Consider the following 23,269-nt stretch of genomic DNA (forward strand, 5'->3'; position numbering starts at 1 on the left):
CTAAATAACGTCTGCCAGGCTGATCGCAATAAGTTGTACTTAACATGTTTTTATGGGTCTGGATGTGATTTTTTTGTTTTGTGCGAATTTATGAAACGACCCTCTATCGTGCTCCATACTGAAGCTTTTTAACAGCGATCTCGAATGTCTATCTCTCTGAATAACGTCTGCCAGGCTGATCGAAATAGGATGAAACTTGGTAGGGTAACTAGAAATAATGTACTTAACATGTATTTTAGGGTCTGGTTGCGATTTTTTGTTTTGTGCGAATTTCTCAAACGACCCTCTATCGAGCTCCATATGTAGATTTTGCAGGACCGCTTTTTTATAAGACAAATAAGAGTATGAGTAAGTGTTATATTGCATTATTCTCCTGCAGTATAACTAGGGCAGTTCATCTAGAACTTGTTCATGATTTAGGTACGGCTACGTTTATATGTTGTTTACGTAGGTTTTGTGCTCGACGCGGCACACCATCAACGATTGTTTCGGATAACGCGAAAACGTTCAAGGCAACAGCCAGATTTCTTAAAAAACTTAAAAGGAACAACGAAATAAGAAATTTCTTAGAAAATAAACGGATTCGTTGGTTATTCAACTTAAAGAGGTCACCATGGTGGGAAGGACATTTTGAGCGAATGGTAGGGCAGGTAGAAAGGTGTTTAAGAGAGGTAATAGGCAATGCCAAATCGTCATTTGATGAATTAAATACAGTCCTCTCAGAAATCGAAAACACCTTGAATTGTAGACCATTGACCTACGACTATGATGAACCGGGGGTAGAAGTTTTAACCCAATCTCACTTGATTTTTGGACGTCGCGTATCTTCATTATCTGAAGGTATAAATTATCAAGTAAATAATGATGATATGGATGAAGATTCACCTTTGAGTAAACGATTTTGCTATTTAACACGCAAGTTAAGTCATTTTTGTAATAGGTGGCACAAGGAATATTTAGTTGGACTTTGAGAAGCGCAAAAATCAGACAGGAAAGGCGCACAAAAGATTGGTAAAAGAGACATTGTCTTAGTACATGACGACAATTTAAAACGTGGCATGTGGAAGACAGCACTTGTGGAGGAGCTCATTATCGGAAAAGACGGCGTGACAAGGGGTGCAAGGGTAAGAAAGCCAGGGAAAGGTGAACCTGAATTTGTAGACCAGTACAAAAACTTTATCCTTTAGAGATTTTAAGAGACAAGGCTGTGGATGCAAGAAAGGACGGTGAGAAAAGTGAAAGGTGTGAGGAGGTGCAGGAGCAAGCGCAGCGTCCGCGGAGAGCCGCAGCTAGGGATGCGCAATGGAAGACGCGCCTCATGCTGGACATTTACTGATTCAAGGAGGGGGAAAAGTTGGGAATCCGCCATTTTGCATATAGCACGTGTATTTTTAAAATTAGTTAATTGATTTGGTCGGATTCTTTATTAGTCATGCAAGTATTTTCTTCTTGTTGTTTTAGAGTGGCATTTGCGCCGAAACCTCGCTTTAGGCTGAATCTGTCGAGGTTGTAGGAAATAGTTATACCACGCCCGCTGATTAAGTTAGTATGGTTATCCAGAATAAACACCTGACTAACATATATGCAAGTTGATTGGTAGTTATAATTAAAAGTTCGTGACTCAAAACTAATTAGCAACATAAGTAAACGTATATATTCTATAAATTTATAAGAAAAAGTAGAGTGTTCGACGTAGGAGTCGTCGTAGTGTTGTAATCGTTTAAGATTTGAAAAAGACGGAGATGTAAACCAAATAGTTGCCTTTTCTTGGATTCATATTTCTGCTCTTGGGTTCTCTAATCTGATACCAGCGAGATTGGATGTTTTCCTCACAATAACACGGTAGAAAACTTTTAACCTTAAGTTTACTCTAACCTTTAACTATGCTCTAACGTAACATTGGACAGTAAACTCCTACTCCTAAGTAGTAGCAGTTCTTCTTGACTGGAACCCTTTTGTTCATTCTCTAGGTTTTTTTCTTGATGGTTTATTATCCCCAAGCTAATTTTATCTATTTTTATAGCTATTGATATTTTCTCTGAACCAGATTGTTTAAATCCAGTAGAAATAAGCCAGTATTTTCTAAAAGGGGCATTTTTCGGTGTTCTAGAGGGCGTGGCCTCAAAAAATTTCGGTCACGCCCTTTTCAGCCCTCCCACATTTAGACTGGTGCGCGGTCCATGGATTCACCTGAATAAAACTGTCAGATACTGAAGGAAGGCTTTTTTAGATAACAGAACACAGTTAGATTTGATTCTTACAACATTACACAAAATGTCTAAATTGTTTTGCTCTGATATATGGCAAGATAAATACACTTTCGATGACCCTTCCCTAATTCCTTACTTAAAACTATTGTACTTACAAGTACAAATAGTGTTGTTTTTACAAATAAAAAAAATGCCCCCTAGTCAATATTAATGCTACACCTCATTTCTTTTAAATTCATTATTCTTAATTTGGCAAAACAGTATATAATCAGAAAAAAAGAGTTCTTCTCTGTAACAATCTCAATACTCGCATCTCACACAACATCAATAACAAAAAAAGCCATTATAAGATAAAGAAGACAGCACTAATTTCATGCTTCATTGTATCTCAAACTTGCATTGCATGTCTCTAACGAGCAACAACAATGAAGCATGTGTGTTTCTTCTACTAACAACAAGTTCTAGAAACATTCATTCTGTATATTGCAAGCTACATATTGTGGAAATTTAGCATGTAAGTCCACTAGCCAATATCAAAGCATGTAATACTTTGGGCTTGCCAATTATCAGCAGAGTAACAAAATGATATTAGAACCACGCAGTTTGTTTCATTGTTTTTCTTGAAATATAAGCGTTGCCTGCCTTATCGTCAGGCGCCGTAGGCCTAGTTCGTGCATGTCATATCCTCGTTGACATAGGCCTAAATATATGTGTTAGCAAACATAGTTCACAACAGGAAGAGTCTGCTCCACTACCAACTTTTATTTTGCTGCATCAATTCTTTAAAACCACGAAACTGTTGCTTTTCCTTATTTCTCTGCTGCTATATTTCTTGCAGGGTAACATTTCACGAAATCCCTTTCCTCGTGAACTAGCAGCATATTTCCTCTTCAGTCTCACTTTTTGAACACGAACAGGGAAACGATGCGATCAAGGTCATGGTCATGCCATTCCAAAAGTGCATGACTAAAACATAATAATCATCATGTTTTCAGGGCTCTTCCTATAGACCAATTCGACTTACGGCCTCATTTTGAAAAATTCTTCAAATTATTTTGTACAAAATGTTTGACCTCAGATTCGGATTGCGAGCAATGATTTTAGTATACTTGGAAGATTTCATTATGATATTGCTCGCGATATTGATTTTATGACGACAAAAAGATAAAAAGTTATAAGGGATTTGACCGTGATTTGCGACTAGGGGGGTAAAGTTTTGTTGTATAGCTATCATTACGTCATTGGACGACAAGATTACGAGAGATTGCACCACGAAGTGCAACTCGAAGAAAAACCTTATGATTGGACAAATAGTAACAAAAACCATTTTCGTATAACTAGGTTAGGAGAAATTTTCAAAACGAGGCCGTAAGTCGAATTGGTGTATTGCTTCGCATGGTTTTGCATGACAAAACATAGGGTTTTAGTCATGCACATTTGAAATTGGAATCCCTGTGATAATTGCATGACTAAATTGGAAACCCTAGAGCTTTATAGAGTTTCAAATGTAGAAATCCTATGTTTGCGCCCACGGAGTTACATATAAGTACGCAAAGAACCGGTGAGAAAAGAGTTGATTGGCTAGCTCCGTTCGTGACAATTCTAATTTACGAACCCACCGGTGCTCGGAATAGCATGGAACAATTGGATTGCATTGGAAGATGATATTGTCATCCGCAGTCTAATTGGTCAGCACTTTCATTCTACCAGAATTTCGTTCCGGTGAATATGCCACGATTGTAAACATTAACGCAACAAAAGAAAATTCTTTGGATAAAAGGATATTTTTCATGCAAAATAGATGAAAACATCGAATCAGTAGAAATCTTTAGCTTTTTTCGGAAACACGCACAGGAACAGGTACAAGAAACAGTACTTTGAAAATCTGACCGGTGCTCAAGCACCCTTTGCACCCCCTGGATCCGCCACTCTTGGTGACAAAAATATCCCCTTTATCTGCCAACATGACAATGCTTCTCCACATGCTGCAAGATACACCATGATTTTTCTCCAACTCTGTGAGATCCAGCGACTCAGATGGCCATCCCAAAGTCCAGATCTGAATCCCTTTGAAAACGTGTGGGGTTTTATAAAACGCAAATTGAAGGATAATCCTCCTAGAAATACGGCTGAACTCATCAAAAAAATATTTGAAATATGGGAAAATCAGTACATCAAACGCTTGTACCAATCAATTCTAGCCAGACGTGCTGCTGTGAAGAAATGCCGTGGCTATATGACCAAGTACTGAAAGATATTTCTGCTTATATGCACGTTTAAGAACTGTTGAAATGTTATGATTGTTTTACAATCGATCGGTGGCATCTACATGCAAATATTTTTCCCAACTGAGAGGAAACACGTTGTATTTCTTTTTTTTCGAAAATATTTGTTTCTCAAGAACGAATTTGTGAAAAATTACACTGTTTCATTGGTCAATTTAAACTTGACTTCTTACCACCTGACTTTCCTGCGCTTTGTGATTTGACATCAGTTGATTTGCGTTACGTTGTGGGGAATTTCAATTTTTTGAACGCTGCGTAGTAGCTTTATGTTTTTGGTTCTGTTGCTAGTGATTGATGTTTGATGAGAGAGACGGGAAGAACAAACGCTGAGACGTGACTTGTATGTACTTTGAGAGATGCGATTTAAGACCGTTTTAATTCTACTTATTGCTGCTACTTACCTGCTTATTATCATCTGTACTGTTGACTACATTTACCGAATTATTACCTTCATCGACTTGTGTGTTTATCTTTGCGAAGTTGGCTAGGCCTATCGCCGTTCAATTTAGTTAACAGCATTTACTGGAAAATATTGTGGGAATCAACAAAATTCACCACAACGTTTCTATCGCAATGGCTTCTAATTTGAATAAAAAACAAGAACAGCTGAAAAGAGCAGAAGTTTTGCAACATTTTAATGTCTCTGTTTATTTTGGAAGGGTTTTTCAAAAAACTATATTAAACTATATTTTCAAAAAACTAAGTTAAAAAGTGGTTTCGTTTTCGTCTGAAAGCGCAATCGATCTTCGAACTGTCCGGGTACTTTTTCGTGAGGGGAGTGTAACAGCGATCTCGAATGTCAATCTCCCTAAATAACGTCTGCCAGGCTGATCCTTTTATAAGGCTTCAGTATGGGGGTCAAATCTGGAACTTTACCCCAGGAATTCAAAACGTCAAGTGGCCTTAAAAAACATCTGAGATACGTTGTTTTAAGACATTCTGCAAAGTTTCCTTAGATTTTGTTCAGAACTCAAAGAGATTTTTAGTTACAAACACCAGTTTTTAGCCTTTTTTGAGGCTTCAGTATAGGGGTCAAATCTGGAACTTTACCCCAGAATGTCAAAACATCAGGAGACTTTCAAAAACACCTGAGATAAGTTGTTTTCAGACATTCTTTTAATTCAATTCAATGATAATAAATTCAAGCTTTTAATTACAGGCTACATGATTAAATATACTTATTATGCTGCATGCACAAAATTACATTAAGAGAAAATTAGAAAAAAACTCCAATATTAAGAAAAAATTTTCTGGATAAAGGTTAAGGTTAACAAATAACAAGTATTAATAAAGATTAAGTAAATTTTCCTCAAATTTCATTCAAAACTCTAGGATATTTTCGGTTACAAACACTCGTGTTTTTCTATACCGAAACTGTGGCGCGAGTGCTGTGGAAATTCGCATCTGTTTCTTAATAAAATTGCAATAGAATTGGAAAATATTTCAAGTGAGAATAGCTTGATAATGTATATGTTTACTTGCCTTTCATGTTTCTCCGATGGTGAGCTGTTTCTCTAGAAAAAGAGTTTTGTTTGCAAATGTGTGAAAGTTTTGGGATTATCTAATTGTTCAGTTCTGGGCCAAGTGTTTTCACAGACACATTGAAGATGTTTTTTAGAGAACCGAGAGACTCACCTTGAATTCTTTGTTTACTGAAACAAACTTTGATATTGAGGTTTTGATTTTGTGCAATGTTTAATTCTGTTACGGTTCTAATTTTCCTACATCGTACCAAAATTTTCCGAATGTGTAAATGGGAATGTGAATGTCTAATCGAATGTCTAATTGAATGTCGCATTGTAAATTGCAGACCCTAGCCGTGTTGGCTCCAATCAGCTGATTTATGTGAAGCGGATAGATTGCAGGCAGGTTTCAAGAGTAAAAGCGAATGAATGTTTGAGGATAATCAGAAAAAATAGGTTTACGGATTACATTATTAATATTTCAATTCTTTCATGGGAGTATTAATTTATTATTGTAAGCACTGTGCCAGGATTTTTCTAAAATTGTACAATTTTAATAGCTTTCCGATTGTTCAATTTTTTGTTTGTCTGCCTGTTTTTGCTTGTTCACTGGGTAGATTGAAGTTTGCCAATTTTGCATTGACCTGAAACTCATAGCTACATTATATCCAACTTTCCAAACTACATTTTTTACTATGTAAAATCCTTTTTATGTTTAGAATAAAAAAAGTCCACTGGAAGTGCTTATCATGTACCAGAAATAGCACTGGATTTGCCTGCAGTTGATGCCAGAGAACTTGGTGAAGATGAATCTGAGATTGATGGTTCTACTGAACATGAAGATAGTGGAAATTAAGAGGCACATTTGAAAGGGTATTGTGGAGGCAACCCCTAAAAGCCTATTCCAGCTCACAATGTTGCAGAAACTGGGCCAGTTATTGTCTGGGGAAAAGGACAAGAGCCGAACAAATCTCTGGACTTTTCTCTTCTGTTCTTTCCTTTCCAGCTAATGCAAACTATTGTGAATAATTAAAACTTGTATGCTGTTCATGGTGAAGGGATTGGCAAAAGACATGCGTCACTTTGCATGCAAGTGACAACACAAAAAGACCCACAAGGTCCATGTTTGCCTGTGTTGAGTGTGGCATTCCTCTGTGTATTGATGAAAGGGATTGCTTCCTTTTCTTTCATTCTGCAGAATTCAGCAAATACAAGGAACAATACTTGGAGCATTGTCGTCATAGTTGACTTTTTATTTCTTGACACTTATTTTATATCTTTAATTGATATTTGCTATAACAGGGGTTTATGACTATCTGTGAACTGTTATCATTAACATGTGGTTAACATTTTTAACAGAAGAAACTTTGTGCTTTTTAGATTTTAAAATTTTTGAAAAGCTTCGAATCTTTCTGCTTTTTGTTGACCTTCGTGTTATTTCAACTAATGAGTGCTATAAATGGTTACAAAAAATTGTTGATTATTTTCCTTCCTGGAAGTTAGAAAATGGATGCTTAGAAATTTGAAAATGAAATCAAAAAAGGGTATCTCAAACACATTCCAAGGTAATTTAAAAAATAGAAATAAATTCAATTAATTGAAAAGTTAAAATATGCTAATTAAAGGCCAATTGTCAATAATTGGCTTGAAATATTCTAGAGTGCTAACCAATATTTGATAGTTGTATCAATGTAGGGCTCTGAAATTTCAGTCTCTAGACTGTATCTTTCAATTTTTAAAAATTTTCAGAAGAGAACCCAAATTTGCATATATAGGCTTACCTTAAGGAAGCTAACAATCAGCTGTCCAACCCCCTCCACTACCGTAAACTAGAATCTGATGGAATACAGCTGCTATCCACCCAGATCACAACGTTCTTAACACATCTACTAGGTCAGAATCTTCTCACACAACAATGTTATGAGTTCCTTGAACCAAGCCCCCACCCCCGCACCCCCGAATTCTACCTTTTATCAAAAATACACAAACCAAAGATTAACGACCTCATACCGGGCAGACCAATAATCTCGGGGTGTGGCTCACCCACTGAGAAACTCTCCAAATTTCTGGACCATTTTTTAAAACCGATTGTTAAAACTATACCCTCATACATCAAGGACACCAACCATTTTCTCCAAATTATATTTAGAGAGAGACATAATTTTCCACCAGGTATCATCCTGTGTACCCTGGATGTTAAATCCCTCTATACTAATATACCACTGGATGAGGGTATTCTACACTGCATGATGGCGTTAATTGATTTTCATGCCACTGGACTACCTCTACCAGCCACACACCTACAACAAATGTTTGAGTTTATATTAAAAGGGAATTATTTCTCCTTCAATGGACAGCCATATCTACAGACACATGGCACTGCCATGGGTACCCCTTTTGCCCCAAACTTTGCAAACATTTTTATGTCTGTTATTGAACAATATATCCTCTCCACAGCCCCCGAGGGGAAGAAACCTCTACTCTGGAAACGATTTATCGATGATATATTCATGATATGGCAATATGATGAAGCTTCCCTCACTGAATTCCTTGCCCATACCAACAATGTGCACAACACGATTAAATTTGAAGCACAACAATCTAGAGCAAAAATAAATTTCCTTGACACCACAATTTATCTTAATAACAACAGTGGTCTCCTGGAAAGCACCCTATTCGTGAAACCCACTGATATATGCACCCTTTTACATGCTAAATCTTTCCACCCACCTTCGTGTAAAAAAAGTGTTATTTACAGCCAAGCACTTCGCTTCAGACGTTTGATCACAGACAACAATGAACTCCACAAACACCTCAAAGCACTCCAAAAAAACCTAATCATAAGAGGTTATGAATCTCAAGATATCACCACCGAATTTAGTAAACTGACATATGTCACCCAATACGAGCTCCTCTTCCCAGGAAACCCCGCCAACAATGAAACCACCCCTCAGCACCTCAACTTCGAGCCCCCTCCACCAAAACCACAAGTCCTACCTTTTGTTGTCCCATTCGACATAAAAACTATAAATATAGGTTCCGTCCTTACTAAACATTGGCACTTGATCTCAGCTGATGCTTATCTTAAACAAATATGGAATGACACCAGACCGGTTCTAGCCCTCACCAGAAGGCCTAACCTCAAGGATCGATTGGTACACTCTAAAATAGGCCATCAATACAAAGCCGCTTCTCGAAGCATCATGCGCCCTTAAAATTTACAATGTGTAAATATTACACTACCCTGGGTACCAGACTCACTATCTATAAAATAAAATAGAGAGTGTGCTGATATTAACCAATCAGAAGCGAGTGTACAGATTTCTGTACGTTCAAAGGTCACAGCGAAACAATAAACTTAGCTCTGGTGTAAAACATTGAACTACGGTGGCCCACAGGTGCCACGGCAAAACTTTCTTTCTCACGGCAAAACTTACTTTCTTACGGCAAAACTTACTTTCTCACGGCAAAACTTACTTTCTCACGGCAAAACTTTCTTTGAATTTAATTTATTAGTTAAATTAAACTTATTTTGAAAATTTGATCTCGTGACATTGGATTCTCGTCGTCGTATTGCTTTGTTCCTTTTGCTTTTCTAACATAGGCGTAGTAGACAAGGGTCTGGGGAGATAAGGGGGCTGTAGCGGCAACTGTAGTTTCTCAACATTGAAACGTTTTCAAAAAAGCGATAATCAGGCAGAAATCTACCATGATTCAGTCGGGCAAAATTTTTATAAACAATGGATGTTGTTTGTTGGGCAACCACTTTTTTCTCCCCTTATATTATGCCCATGCTTATTATTTCATTTCTTTATTCATTGTTTTTACTATTATTCAAAAAATTAAGTACCTAGCCATCAACCTACCCTGTGAGTAATACGATATGATATGATAATAAACACAATACCCAATTTATAGGTTTTTTACAAGCCACAATCGAGCGTGCCAAGTGCACGTACGAAATTTTTTTGCACGAATTTTATGTGCACGCCAATTTTCAACGAATTGATCTTTTTCACTGCTTTCAAAACAAAGGAATCAAAGACCTTGCATGCGGTACTGTTTCGTTGAGGTAGGCATATAGGCCTAGCCTAGCCCAACCTAGATAAATTCTAGAACATTTCTGGGCTGTCTTTCTGCAAGAATTATCAAGAGAAGATGTAGATATTCGCAAATTCTGCGAAGTTTAAAACGTCTAAAGCATTGATTAGATCTAAGTATCACGTACACAACAACACGTAAAGAAAGTTTTGCAGTGAGAAAGAAAGTTTTGCCGTGAGAAAGAAAGTTTTGCCGTGAGAAAGAAAGTTTTGCCGTGAGAAAGAAAGTTTTGCCGTGAGAAAGAAAGTTTTGCCGTGAGAAAGAAAGTTTTGCCGTGAAAAAGAAAGTTTTGCCGTGAGAAAGTAAGTTTTGCCGTGGCACCTGTGGGCCACCGTATTGAACAGAACACAACATAAATAAGTGCTAGCGACTGTAACGATTTAGTTTGAAGATGCGGCGCGTTAAAACTGTACTCAAAGAATATTTTCCGCATGTTGTGGAACTTAACACAGAACAACATTGAAAGCCTTGTTTGTAGAGAGAAGAGACACCTTCGCCATATTGCCAACTGGCTTTGGAAAGTCTCTGATATTTCAGGCAGTGCCTCTCATTGCAAAGAAATTAGGCCTTGTAGTGAAATGCAGTAAATAAGAAACACCGCAAGGCGCCGAGAACAAACAACAACTAACACAAGTAAATCAGTTATGGCTAATATTTCCCCCGGCATACGGGGCTTCGCTTGTCATATTGGCCATATTTGCTGTGGTGAACTTCCAACGTGATGATTCTAACCGCCGCGGTGTCCAAGCGCGCTGCCTGCACAGTGAGGAAGTAGACTGAAAGTACACACAATTCATGTGGAAAATTACAAAAGACTTATTTTAAGTTGTATGCGAAATTTAACAATGATTAACATTTAATAACTGCATTGTGCTAACTTTAATTTCATGCTTCGCATATGCTTTTTGCTGCCAAGACGTTTTACACCTGATTTGATTGGAATCTTGAGGCAGAAAAGTCTGTTATCACTGTATTTATAATGTCAACTTTACAGAACTATATAAAATACATTGGCTGTAAGATTTCCCAAAACTCCTCTGACTACTGAGTATCTTTGTTATTTATCCGACAGTCTTGTTTCACAGGCCTAGTCTGTTAAATAGACTTCAGTTCTTTCAAGTAAGTTCACCAGAACGAGAATGGGGCGCACTAGACCAGACTCTCTATTATTTTATATAGTGAGTCTGGTACCCAGGGTAATATTACACTAGAGGCACAGTTACACCTAAGGTACGGCATTCACTGATTATTAATTTTCATTTTTATTTGCGTATATATTTATTTTGCAACCGTGATCCTGGACGCAGGATTGCGAGGGGCGCCCACGAGAAACGGACATACCGAATTAAAGCCCCGAAATGTCCCTCGTGGGTTTCTGGCTGATGAGTTGCTTTTTTATCATTTTCTGCCCACTTACAAGCTTATTGTTTAAAACATATATGGGCACACACAACCACCCCCCATCGGGGTTTGAGGCTGTGACCAGGTGGTAGTGACTACTCCTTATCTCCTTTTTTCTCATTTTTCTATTTTGGATTTTATACTTTTATTCACATATTGGTTTTTTAGTTTTTACCTTCTATACCTATAAAAACAATGAAAGGGTTAAGATTAATATAGCTTAACTTAAAGGTGAAGCTAAACTTTTTATACAAACGTACTTTGGACAGTTGATGATTGTAATCAATTTTAGTTCTCTGCGAAGATTAGTTGCCTTTTGAAAGTTTTCATGTTTTTCCAAATAAAATAATTTGGCGCAAATGGCGCACCGGACAATTTCACGGTTTCCTGGTGGGCCAGTCCGCTTCTACGTCTGACACTCCTCCGAGCATAAAACGTCAGAATAAGGGTCCGAAAGAACACGATATAAAATATATATATACAGTTGTGGATCGAAATAGGCCAATCAGAAAAACGCAAGCACAAGACCGGTATAGTTGACCAATTAGTGCCGCGAGCCTAAAGAAAAATTACCACTGGAGTCCAAGAGAAAAAGAAATCTTTCTGTATACACAATGGCGGCTTTTTCGTTTGTATGTAGATCGATTCCAAAACTGCTAGATGGAAGGACGACCGGGCTCTGCCAATTATCCGAAACATGTCGTCATTATAGAGTTTTGCACAATCTGGGTTATCTAAAAGATGTTGACCGATGGCAGAATCACTTATTTTAGCAATGTTTCTAGACCTACAAGATCGAGGAGGCTGTTCTCTTTGAGGGGCAGTTTTGTTTCTTATGTTAGAAGGATTTCTTTGAGCGCGTAAATAAATAAAAAACAGAACTTTTTTGGTTGGTAGGAACATTTGGTTGGTATAAAAATATGTAACAAAATTGGGTAACTACATAATTTTTCATCATGTTTTTTCAGACCCTTATTATGACGTTTCATGCTCTGAGGAGTGTCAGACGAAAAAGCTTTTAGCCTATATGTTGGTTTTTTACAACTAGGTATATTTTTGCTATGGCTACCTAACATGCTACAATATTCATATAATATAAAATAATTGGAATAGAATCATGAATATTACTTTCATGGAAATTTAATGTAAATTAAAAATTTATTTGTTAGAAATTCTGATTGCAATATTATCAACCTTAGAAATGCCGAAACTGACTTGCTAGTGCCATTCATGAAAACCAGTAATGGACAGAAAGCGTTCGCCAAGCAAGGTCCCTCTTTATCTTCTTTTAAAAACAAGATAAAGGGTTTGTTGTAAATTTTTTGTAAATAGTTGGAGAAAAATTATTTATAATTGTAATTAGTTTCCTTTTCCCGTTATTAATTTCAGTAGATTTTTTAATTTGTAAAGTTTTTGGCACGGCCCCCTGAAAATCAGTCATGACTGACGGGGCTACCGTGCATAAATAATTTTAAAATGAAATGAAAACTGTTTGAATGAAGCAAGGAACTAAAGAACACAACTTTATAGACAGCCTTTATTGTCTTCCAAAGAGCGATAATTTTCAAAACATTATCCATTTTTGGAATAAGAGTTAACTTTGAGGTTATCTTTGAAATAAATTAACCTATAGGTCTCAGAAAATTTTTCTCATTCTTCAAAAGGGGCGCCAGATTTGCTTCAACTCAGTTAGAGAGAAGTAGCTGCCCCTAGTTGCCCCCCTTGAATCTGCCACTGCAACTGTTTTTGCTAATTGAACGGGAATGGACTACAGGGTTTATTTTATAGTCTCTAGCTAGAGGTACGAGACTGTCCCATAATATGTTTTAGACGCTTTAGAAAGTAGGTCAGCCTTCTCTGACAAAAAAAGTTGTTTACTTTTGTCATAGCTACCTCTACACCGACCGAGCGACAAAGTAGACTTGTAAAAAATATCCTGGTCTCCCTTTAAAGCGATTATCACTTCCCCAATAATTTGTTGACTGCTTGGCGATTGTGTTAAAACGAGTCATGCTCAATCCTCTTCCTCCTATCAACATAATGCTCTAGAGTAGATAGATAATAACATAGTAATTCAACTGAATTTAACGTTAATGAAAAATATATATCTTTCAATTTTAGACAACTTCTGATATCTTATGCCTGTAGTATATCTGCAGGCAGGAATTCGCTTCAATTTACGCTTTATGTATCATTTTGATCAAATCTTTCTAAATTATACTAAGCTAGGTTTTATTTCATTTCAATTGTTCAGTTATTTTAATATTCATCTCCAGCATCCTCCTCGCCGCCCTCGGCGTCAGCAGAATCAACTCCAACCTCTTCATAATCTTTCTCAAGCGCCGCAAGATCCTCTCTTGCTTCTGAGAACTCGCCTTCTTCCATTCCCTCTCCAACATACCAATGCACAAAAGCTCGTTTCGCATACATGAGGTCAAATTTATGATCAAGCCTTGCCCATGCCTCGGCAATTGCTGTTGTGTTGCTGAGCATGCACACTGCTCGCTGGACTTTTGCCAAATCTCCACCTGGAACAACTGTTGGTGGCTGGTAATTAATACCAACCTTAAAACCAGTTGGACACCAATCCACAAACTGAATCGTACGTTTTGTTTTTATTGTTGCGATTGCCGAGTTGACGTCTTTCGGTACTACATCTCCCCTGTACAGTAAGCAACAGGCCATGTACTTACCATGTCGAGGATCACACTTCACCATTTGGTTGCAAGGCTCAAAGCAAGCACTTGTGATTTCTGCCACGGTCAGCTGTTCGTGGTATGCCTTCTCAGCTGATATGACTGGTGCATAGGTTGCAAGAGGAAAGTGAATACGAGGATATGGCACAAGATTAGTTTGGAATTCAGTAAGGTCGACATTAAGAGCACCGTCGAAGCGAAGTGATGCCGTGATAGATGACACAATTTGGCCAATTAGACGGTTAAGATTGGTGTACGTAGGTCGGTCAATATCCAAGTTGCGTCGGCAAATGTCGTAGATAGCCTCGTTATCAACCATAAAAGCGCAGTCAGAGTGTTCCAGTGTGGTGTGTGTCGTAAGGACAGAATTGTACGGCTCAACGACAGCTGTAGACACTTGTGGAGCTGGGTAGATAGAAAACTCGAGCTTTGATTTCTTGCCATAATCTACAGAAAGACGCTCCATCAAAAGAGAAGTGAATCCAGAACCAGTTCCACCTCCGAATGAGTGAAAGATGAGAAAACCTTGGAGCCCAGTGCACTGGTCAGACAGTTTTCGTACTCGGTCCAAAACGAGGTCAACCATTTCCTTGCCAACTGTGTAATGTCCTCTTGCATAATTATTGGCAGCATCCTCTTTGCCACTGATAAGCTGCTCAGGGTGAAAAAGTTGACGATAAGTTCCAGTCCTAACTTCATCTACAATGAAAATAATAGATGCTTGTTGGTAGCACTGATCCAGAATTTTTTTTGAAAAAGGAGAACTTACATGCCCTGCAAAATAGCCAATTTTTTCAATTGTTCAGGAGTGAATATGGGTTTTAATTTCTGCAAAAGCAAATATTAATACAACATTATGTAATTACTGTTATAACGCTATTGCTAATTCAGTAAGCGAATTTCCTATGAATATGTTTTGCAGTATGCTTTCCGTGAGTGAAAACACAGATATCTGAAGAATCTTTCAATTTAAGACAACAGAGACACATCTCAAAATTTATGGGTTTGATCACTTTTGCAAACAAAACACATACGAAATTAGTTACTCATAGATTATATTGTGTGTTTTTTTAATTCGTTGGTTTGAACTAGCTTTAATATAAGATATCGAACAACTGTAAGTGCAGAAAGAAGGACACTTCCAGCGGGTAAAGTAAGCTTTCAAGGTGTTACTTTCAAATGGAAAGTAATTTTTGTTTCTTCCATGTTGGAATACTTTTTTAATTACCAAATAATTTTATAATTTTGGAATAATGTTGCCAAAAATAATTTTTTAGATTAATTGAGAAAATATCCATGATTCTCTAAGGACGACACAAATAAGAAATCTGATAGTAGCAGTAAATAAATGGAACAGATAAGATGATATCAACCCTATCAACAACATTTTGTTAAGTCTAAAAGATGGCATCCATAGCTCAAGAAAGCAGAAAAAGCTTTGGATAAGGTTTTGCTTTACCCCAAGCCTTCAACTGACAATCGAATATAAAAGAGTAAAACAAGGATTTGCAACATAGAAATTTATTGACATAGAAAAGAAAAACTCAATTCAGATTTTGAAGTAAAGCTTTAGTAAGGCTCACGATGTGGATTGTTTAAAACAATTTTGCTGGTGGACTACCCTGGGTACCAGACTCACTATATAAAATAATAGAGAGTCTGGTCTAGTGCGGCCCATTCTCGTTCTGGTGAACTTACTTGAAAGAACTGAAGTCTATTTAACAGACTAGGCCTGTGAAACAAGACTGTCGGATAAATAACAAAGATACTCAGTAGTCAGAGGATTTTTGGGAAATCTTACAGCTTATGTATTTTATATAGTTCTGTAAAGTTGACATTATAAATACAGTGATAACAGACTTTTCTGCCTCAAGATTCCAATCAAATCAGGTGTAAAACGCCTTGGCAGCAAAAAGCATATGCGAAGCATGAAATTAAAGTTAGCACAATGCAGTTATTAAATGTTAATCATTGTTAAATTTCGCATACAACTTAAAACAAGTCTTTTGTAATTTTCCACATAAATTGTGTGTACTTTCAGCAAATATGGCCAATATGACAAGCGAAGCCCCGTATGCCGGGGGAAATATTAGCCATAACTGATTTACTTGTGTTTGTTGTTGTTTGTTCTCGGCGCCTTGCGGTGTTTCTTATTTACTGCATTTCACTACAAGGCCTAATTTCTTTGTAATGAGAGGCACTGCCTGAAAAATCAGAGACTTTCCAAAGCCAGTTGGCAATATGGCGAAGGTGTCTCTTCTCTCTACAAACAAGGCTTTCAATGTTGTTCTGTGTTAAGTTCCACAACATGCCGAAAATATTCTTTGAGTACAGTTTTAACAGCATCTTCAAACTAAATCGTTACAGTCGCTAGCATTTATTTATGTTATGTTCTGTTCAATGTTTTACACCAGAGCTAAGTTTATTGTTTCGCTGTGACCTTTGAACGTACAGAAATCTGTACACTCACTCCTGATTGGTTAATATCAGCACACCAGAACGAGAATGGGGCGCACTAGACCAGACTCTCTATTTTATTTTATAGATAGTGAGTCTGGTACCCAGGGTACTGGTGGACATGAATGCGTTGAAAGATTTAAACATGTAGAGAAATTAACACAATCAATGAATAAATCAGTCAATCAATCAGTCAGTCAGTTAGTCAGTCAGTCAGTCATACCCATCACAGTCAGTCAGTCAATCATACCAATCAGTCAATCAATCAATCAATCAATCAATCAATCAATCAATCAATCAATCAATCAATCAATCAATCAATCAATCAATCAATCAATCAATCAATCAATCAATCAATCAATCAATCAATCAATCAATCAACAACTTCATTAATGTGTCTAAGAATATTTAGCTTAGAAGCTAAATGGGAACACAACTTTTATATCTTTTTGTCAATAAACTCGTTTAGTTGTTGCCTTCTATCAACAGACGATTCCAATCATTGTAATCAGAAATTGGTTAAAAGTTATGCTATTGTATACAACTGTCTTGTTAATTCATCTTAAAATTCTAAAACACAAATTACTATAGAATTAACAATATGAATAGTAAGAATCTCAATCTCAACCTGGCAGAGCATGCGCTGTATGTTTTTTCAATTATCAAAAAGAGGCTTAATTTTTCAGCCAGGTGGATATACATTTGCCAACAAATCTTTCGTGAGAATACCACAAAAGCTAGAATGTCCCCCACTTATCACAAAGGAATTGCGTGTCAACTCTTTATAAGATCTAAGTTTTATGAAGACATGTAAATCAAATCTTTAATACCTAGCATTATGTAAAAAAGTATATCCTTGAAAGAGGCATCCATTGCATAGGGTGGGGTCCAATTAAAGTCCCTTGTCCCGCTTTCATGATTACCGCTGCTAAAGCCACCGTTAACCTATTACTCTTCGGTAGAATTAGACATCCACTGGAAATGATTCGGACTTGGATAAGGACTTGTGCAGCTCCTAATTTTGAATTTTTAGAACTATCCCCTGATGTTTTTTTACCCAAAACAGATACCCCCTTTTACCATACAAATCTAATTTCGCAAATTTGGAATGCCTGATTTTAGTTTGCCAACATTTTCACACGATGAGCGTTAAAGCAATTTCTTAAGGACCTTCTTTATGGTAAAAATCCATCCAGATACACTATGTTACGACGATGAAGCCAAAATAGCTTTAACTAATTGTTAGCAAGCATCAAACAAATAGTTAGTAGCAGATCATCGCCCTTTCCTTTCCTTGGTAAAATAGAGGTAGAATACGAGATTTGCTCATAAACACAAGTCTTGCAGATATTGGAAAATTTAAGATATAGATGAAATTGCAGTAGAGATGTATGTTGGCACACATGGAGCTCAATGAAGTTTTGCCTTGTGGGATTTCAAAAAAGTGGAGCGAAGTCAACATAAGAAGTGGATGCTTTTAAGGACGAAAGTGACATAAAGGAAAAGTTTCCTTTTTCTCTTGCACATCTCATTTTCCTATGTCTCCAATTCATTTAAGGCGCTCGATTGATTCACTAAGTATTTGAATATAGGTGCATCAAATAAAACTTCAAGGTCTCTCCTTTAGTGAAAATCCTTACCTACTACAGTTGGCTCTAAGTCAATGAATACTGCTCTAGGAACATGTTTCCCGGCACCCGTCTCGCTGAAAAATGTATTGAAAGAGTCATCGCCTCCTCCTATTGACTTATCACTTGGCATCTGACCATCAGGTTGGATTCCATGCTCCAAGCAATATAATTCCCAGCATGCATTGCCGCATTGAACACCAGCTTGACCAACATGAATTGAAATACACTCCCTCTGTTGGAACATAGTTCAATAAAGATGATTTCAGACGATAGAAAAAAATCTAAGATCTCTTTATAGAAAATCTTTCATTTTATATCTTCATTGAGTCCTTTTATAGGTTCTATAACGCTATGATATAATTATTTTTTGAATAAATAAGATCCAGTTTTTAATTCAGTTCCAGACATTGCTACACGTGAGAGTAGTTTTTAGCTGAAGGCGGGACAGAAAAATGGTTAGAAATCTTTAGAGCTTCTAAGCTGGAAATATTTTCTTGGTAAAATCTTTGAGAAAAGTCTCAAAACCCCTAAAGCAAAACAGCTGTTATTGGAAAGCTTAAGCTTTTCTCGGTCAACGCACCCGTTTCAACCATTCTAAAGTTAAATTTTTCATAAGGTATTTTTCACAGTATATACAGTAAAAGACAACACAATTGAACTGCATAAATTTTTGTAATGTGAGCAAGACCAACAATAGAAATTAAACCAGAAAAATAGATGAACTAACGTTAATTGTACAAATCGAATCAGTTTAACCAGGTTTGTCTTGTCAATGACCATTTCATTAGAAATTTGTTAGAGGCAACTTTTAAAGGACATGAAGATACTGTCATTTACAGCCAAATTCTTAATACAAAGCACGCGCCTTTTAAACTTTTGTTAGTTCTCAGCATGAGCAAACAAAACGTCCTATGACACAAACTGCTCCGTAGTTTTTCTATTGACCAAAAACAAGGCTTCTTGTCACTTAAAATTAAACCAAGAGAGTCAAAAAATCAAACCAATTAAACCAAGAAAGTCACATTTTCAGCTGTTCTATTAAAAGCCGCCATGTGATATTTGAACAACGTTTTGGGCGTTTCCTTACGTATCAGTAATTTAATATGTTTAAATAGAAAACATTAATGTTTCTAATTTTCCAACATGTCTGTATTCTTTAAGTAGAGGTATCTTATGTTTATCGAGAGGTTACTTTGCACTTTCTATTTTTTCATGTTTCGTTGGTCAATAGCTTGTATGCCGTATCGCTGATTCAATCAGACTATAATCTATGCATTTTTAATGAGCAGCTGTAGTCTTATCCACGTTGCCTACCACACCTTGAAAAAATTTGCCTCCGAAAATATTGAAGATTCCGCCTGTCCTTGAAGATGCACTGTTTTTCTTTCTAAAATCATTTAATCACCTGACATCAAGGATATCATCTTCACAAACGTTTTTACTTCTAACATAAAATTAAGAAGTACTTTGTATGTCATGCCTTGATACTAAATAAGCAGTGGAAGCATACTAATAAAAATCCAAGACTCTCTAAGCCAATTCAACATGCTCAAAAAGATTTTCTAAGTGCACAATAATAAATTCATTGATACAGAAACAGGAAAATACAATAATTTCATTTAGGGCGTATCATCTCAATTCTTTCAATATCAAAATAATTTTGACACTTTGCTAACATTTGATTTTAGAAGAAAAGTCAGTTGAACTAATATCAATATTTAGCAGATAAATATAATTTCATATTGTTATATGGTTAATAACGAAACCATGTTCAAACCTTTCTTTCACTCTGAAAATTGGATTAAAAATAGAAAGAAAGATATCGAATATGAAAGAGACAAAATGCGTCAAGTAAAAGTGCTAAAGAAATTGTTTCCCCTTACCATTTTGATTTAGTTTTCAATCTTCGGCTACAATAGCGCTGCTTTAGGTCTAAAAAAGGCGTGTGACGATCCCTTCCAAGACTCCAAATAAACTATAAGTTGTACTGTTCACTGTATAAAGCCATACGTTTGAAAGGCCTCTCAATTCTTTAGAGCTTATCTATGTTTTGATTGGTCAGTTTGTAAATGATGACTCTTGCATCGACCAATCAAATTATGGAGGTAACTCCTACAATATTCTATATCCATAATTTAAGGGATTTAACTCACTAAAATCCACCTGCTGTTTAAAATTGACCTCATTTTGAATGGATATTTGATCCATCTCAACGTCCATCTGTTCCTTTGAAAATGATTGAGCTCAAAGAAAAAGCAATATTTGAGACCCTGAATAATTTATCGATCGTTGGATTCTGCAATAAGAATTTAGAACAGCCTTGTTTGCATGCACTTCGATTCTCTTCATGGGGCTTTCTGATACGACAGAGCTTGGAATAACTAGCAATAACAGACCCCGAGGCAACTTTCAGTCCGTGTGCAGAGGAGACTGGCACTCGCTTAGAAAATCGAATTCCACATATTATAAAAGTTGATATGAGTATTGCAAAAATATAATCCATTCGTAGCGAAGAATCATTGTAGACTTTGGCTTTTTTGAGCTGGAATCGATCTCAATAAATTTGGCAGTTCATCAGTTTTGTATACTATTATAGTAAAGTAACTAAATTTCTACAGTTCTAGATACTTATTAAACAGTCTGCAAATGTTTGTTAAACTGTCAACAGTGTTCAAATAGTTTTGAAATGTTTGCCAATTTGTCGATGATATGATATGTCGATGTTTGAATTGAAAGTTGAAAATTTCTGGGTTAGGCCGCCTTGAGATGGTCTGCGCGCAGGCTACCTTAAGATTGATCGCAACCTATTATTCAGTTTACTGAATAGTTTCTCACCGGACAACTTAATATCATCACCACATTTTAGGCCATAAACAGTGTCGAAAAATTATCACAAATAAGTTATACAGCTACAGATTTTGAAAACACACGGTATACAACGCTTACATGAGACTTTCATCTGTTAAAAGGAATATACTAAATTCATTTTTCTTGCCTGTCCATCATTTTGATCTACACGGTCCAATTGTAAACAGCACAGTATAACAGGCACCGCGGTGATGGGGGGCTGGGACCTATAGCCTTTCTGAATATCGCTTTTGGCATTAAACAAATTCTGAACACTCAAAAAATCGTGGAACTTGGACGGCACTTCAATCGATCAAAGAAAGACTAAAAAATATATCAAACAATCGCAAAGATGGTCGAGGTGTCACTTATTTCTATGACAGGTGGCACACGAATGAATTTGCAACACAGTGAATTTTTACCACAGAAGACACACCAAGTATGTTATATCCTAAGGAACTTTTTTAGAAGGGTTGCAGAAGAAGTACGCTATAATCGAAGTTGTAAACGAGTATGTTTTAAGCGGGGAACAATCTTTATGTTAAGAACGGACTTTTTGCCGGGGCCGATTACACCAGTACGCTAGCAAACTGCAGCTCACCTTCAAAATTTCTTTTAATGAGGAGTAGGCCCGGTAGATATATTTCCTTTGTGTCTGTCCGAATATTGGACGATAAGGTCAATGCAAACTGAAACTTGCAATGTCTCGCTCCAATATTAACAAAACCACCCCCCCCCCTTTAGCTTGGATGTCCTTTGTGAATGGTCCCCCTACAACCTCTCTCTGTATAATGAAACCCGAATATAAAGAACTCTCCCCTTATTACAAACTTAATTCTAGGTCCCTTTATCATAATTGCCCTCGATGTAACGAACTTTTTTATAAAATTTTCATCTGTTTAATCATAGCTGATATTATTTCTGTATAATAAAAAGTTTTCACTTATTTCCAGTGTTCATTTATCACTTTCTCTTGGGGAAGATCACTTTTGTAATCGGAAAAATGCTGATGATACATTTAAAGCGCTGGCTCATAGAGCATGAGATGAAAGTTTGATTGCGTCAGAAATATCTGCAAACGAATACATTGACACTGATGAATACCTTCATACATATCATACATTGAAAACGAATGGAGACAATATTTTACTGAGTAGCCCATATGATGGATGAGGACAAATAAGAATGAGAAGTAATCAAAGACATCACCCAAAATAAAGGAGGAACACAAAGATTTTTATTTTCATTGATCAACTAGTAGTAATATTTGAATTCAGCTTTGTGTAAAATGTGCACAGAAGTTGGAAATTGCCGAAACAAGCCCATCGAAGGATTTTCACCCGTGAGCTGCGAAAAGACCTAGAAGAACGTTTTATTCGGTTCTTTTCAGATTTCGCTATATCGGGATCCCACTGAATCAGAAAACGTGACTGGTTTTTCATGCAAATCGAAAACATCAATAGCTGCATGAAATTATTCTTAAGGCAGGCATCCAAAAGCTCAAAGCTTCAAAATCAACTGCTTCAAAACCTTGACAATCTCAGTCTTTGCCACTTATGCCACTCTCACTGTAATCGAATGTGACTGGTGCAGGTAAAACACTTCTGATAAGCGGGCTTAACATATAGTACTATAGTATGAAAAAGTTTATTACTTGCGGTAAATTTTTTTTTAAAAAACCTTATTGGTCTCAAACTTGTGCAGCACTGGTTGCAAAGTCAGAGATTCACTCAAATTCAATTGTAATTAACAACACATGCAACCACAAAAAGTATTGACTGTTCAAGTCTGCTGAACTTACCATTTCATATTTACTTTAGAATTTCAGAATATTTTCCCTGAAAGTTTCCAAATATAGAAAACGAAACTGTACCTATGAAGTAGAGCATATGTGGCTAGTTTTTGGCGTATGTCTATCACTGGTATGTGTTAACGAATTTGATATATAACGTTTTTAGCTGCACCCTTCTTTGACACTTTGCTAGGCATTATAGATAGAATCAAACAGAATGGAGAAATAGACACATAATTTTATGCATTGCGCAGGGCCGCGCGAGAAACTTCGGAGACCCTGGAGAAAAAGCAAAATACGAGGCTCTTTGCTTTTGCGTCCAAATCCTTTAGAGTAGCTTAAATTCATTCATTCATAGAAAATGTTTTACTTTTTCTAAATATAAA

The 23,269-nt window shown here is 36.6% G+C and overlaps 2 protein-coding genes across 3 annotated transcripts; one reads left to right on the forward strand and one right to left on the reverse strand.

Moving 5' to 3' along the window:
• The first annotated feature begins 7,892 nt into the window (after positions 1-7,892).
• On the forward strand, positions 7,893-9,174 carry LOC135690337 (uncharacterized). The gene has a single exon (XM_089113057.1). The coding sequence runs from the start codon at positions 8,205-8,207 to the stop codon at positions 9,171-9,173; it is 969 nt and encodes a 322-aa protein (XP_088969183.1). The 5' UTR covers positions 7,893-8,204; the 3' UTR covers position 9,174.
• A 4,369-nt stretch (positions 9,175-13,543) lies between these two features.
• Positions 13,544-20,285, reverse strand: LOC135682907 (tubulin alpha-1 chain). 2 transcript variants are annotated; one of them, XM_065197999.2, is made up of 3 exons: positions 20,128-20,285; positions 18,254-18,476; positions 13,544-14,855 (listed from the first exon to the last, which is right to left on the reverse strand). In XM_065197999.2, the coding sequence occupies exons 1-3, from the start codon at positions 20,128-20,130 to the stop codon at positions 13,720-13,722; spliced, it is 1,362 nt and encodes a 453-aa protein (XP_065054071.1). In that variant the 5' UTR covers positions 20,131-20,285; the 3' UTR covers positions 13,544-13,719. The 2 variants fall into 2 exon arrangements, with proteins under 2 accessions (XP_065054071.1, XP_065054070.1); XM_065197998.2 differs by lacking the exon at positions 20,128-20,285 and having other exon boundaries at positions 18,254-18,488.
• Between the last annotated feature and the right edge of the window lie 2,984 nt (positions 20,286-23,269).

Source organism: Rhopilema esculentum, chromosome 16, assembly GCF_057945365.1.
Source record: "Rhopilema esculentum isolate cy_ngs chromosome 16, ASM5794536v1, whole genome shotgun sequence".
In the NCBI taxonomy this organism is placed as follows: Eukaryota; Metazoa; Cnidaria; class Scyphozoa; order Rhizostomeae; family Rhizostomatidae; genus Rhopilema; species Rhopilema esculentum.

Bases quoted from the DNA above. Each gene is read 5' to 3' on its own strand.
- LOC135690337 (XM_089113057.1), top strand. From the start codon at position 8,205: ATGATGGCGTTAATTGATTTTCATGCCACTGGACTACCTCTACCAGCC.
- LOC135682907 (XM_065197998.2), bottom strand. From the start codon at position 18,488: ATGTTCCAACAGAGGGAGTGTATTTCAATTCATGTTGGTCAAGCTGGT. The intron at 14,856-18,253 runs GTAAGGATTTTC...TTTTCATTGTAG, and splicing joins CTTAGAGCCAACTGTAGTAG to ATGAAGTTAGGACTGGAACT.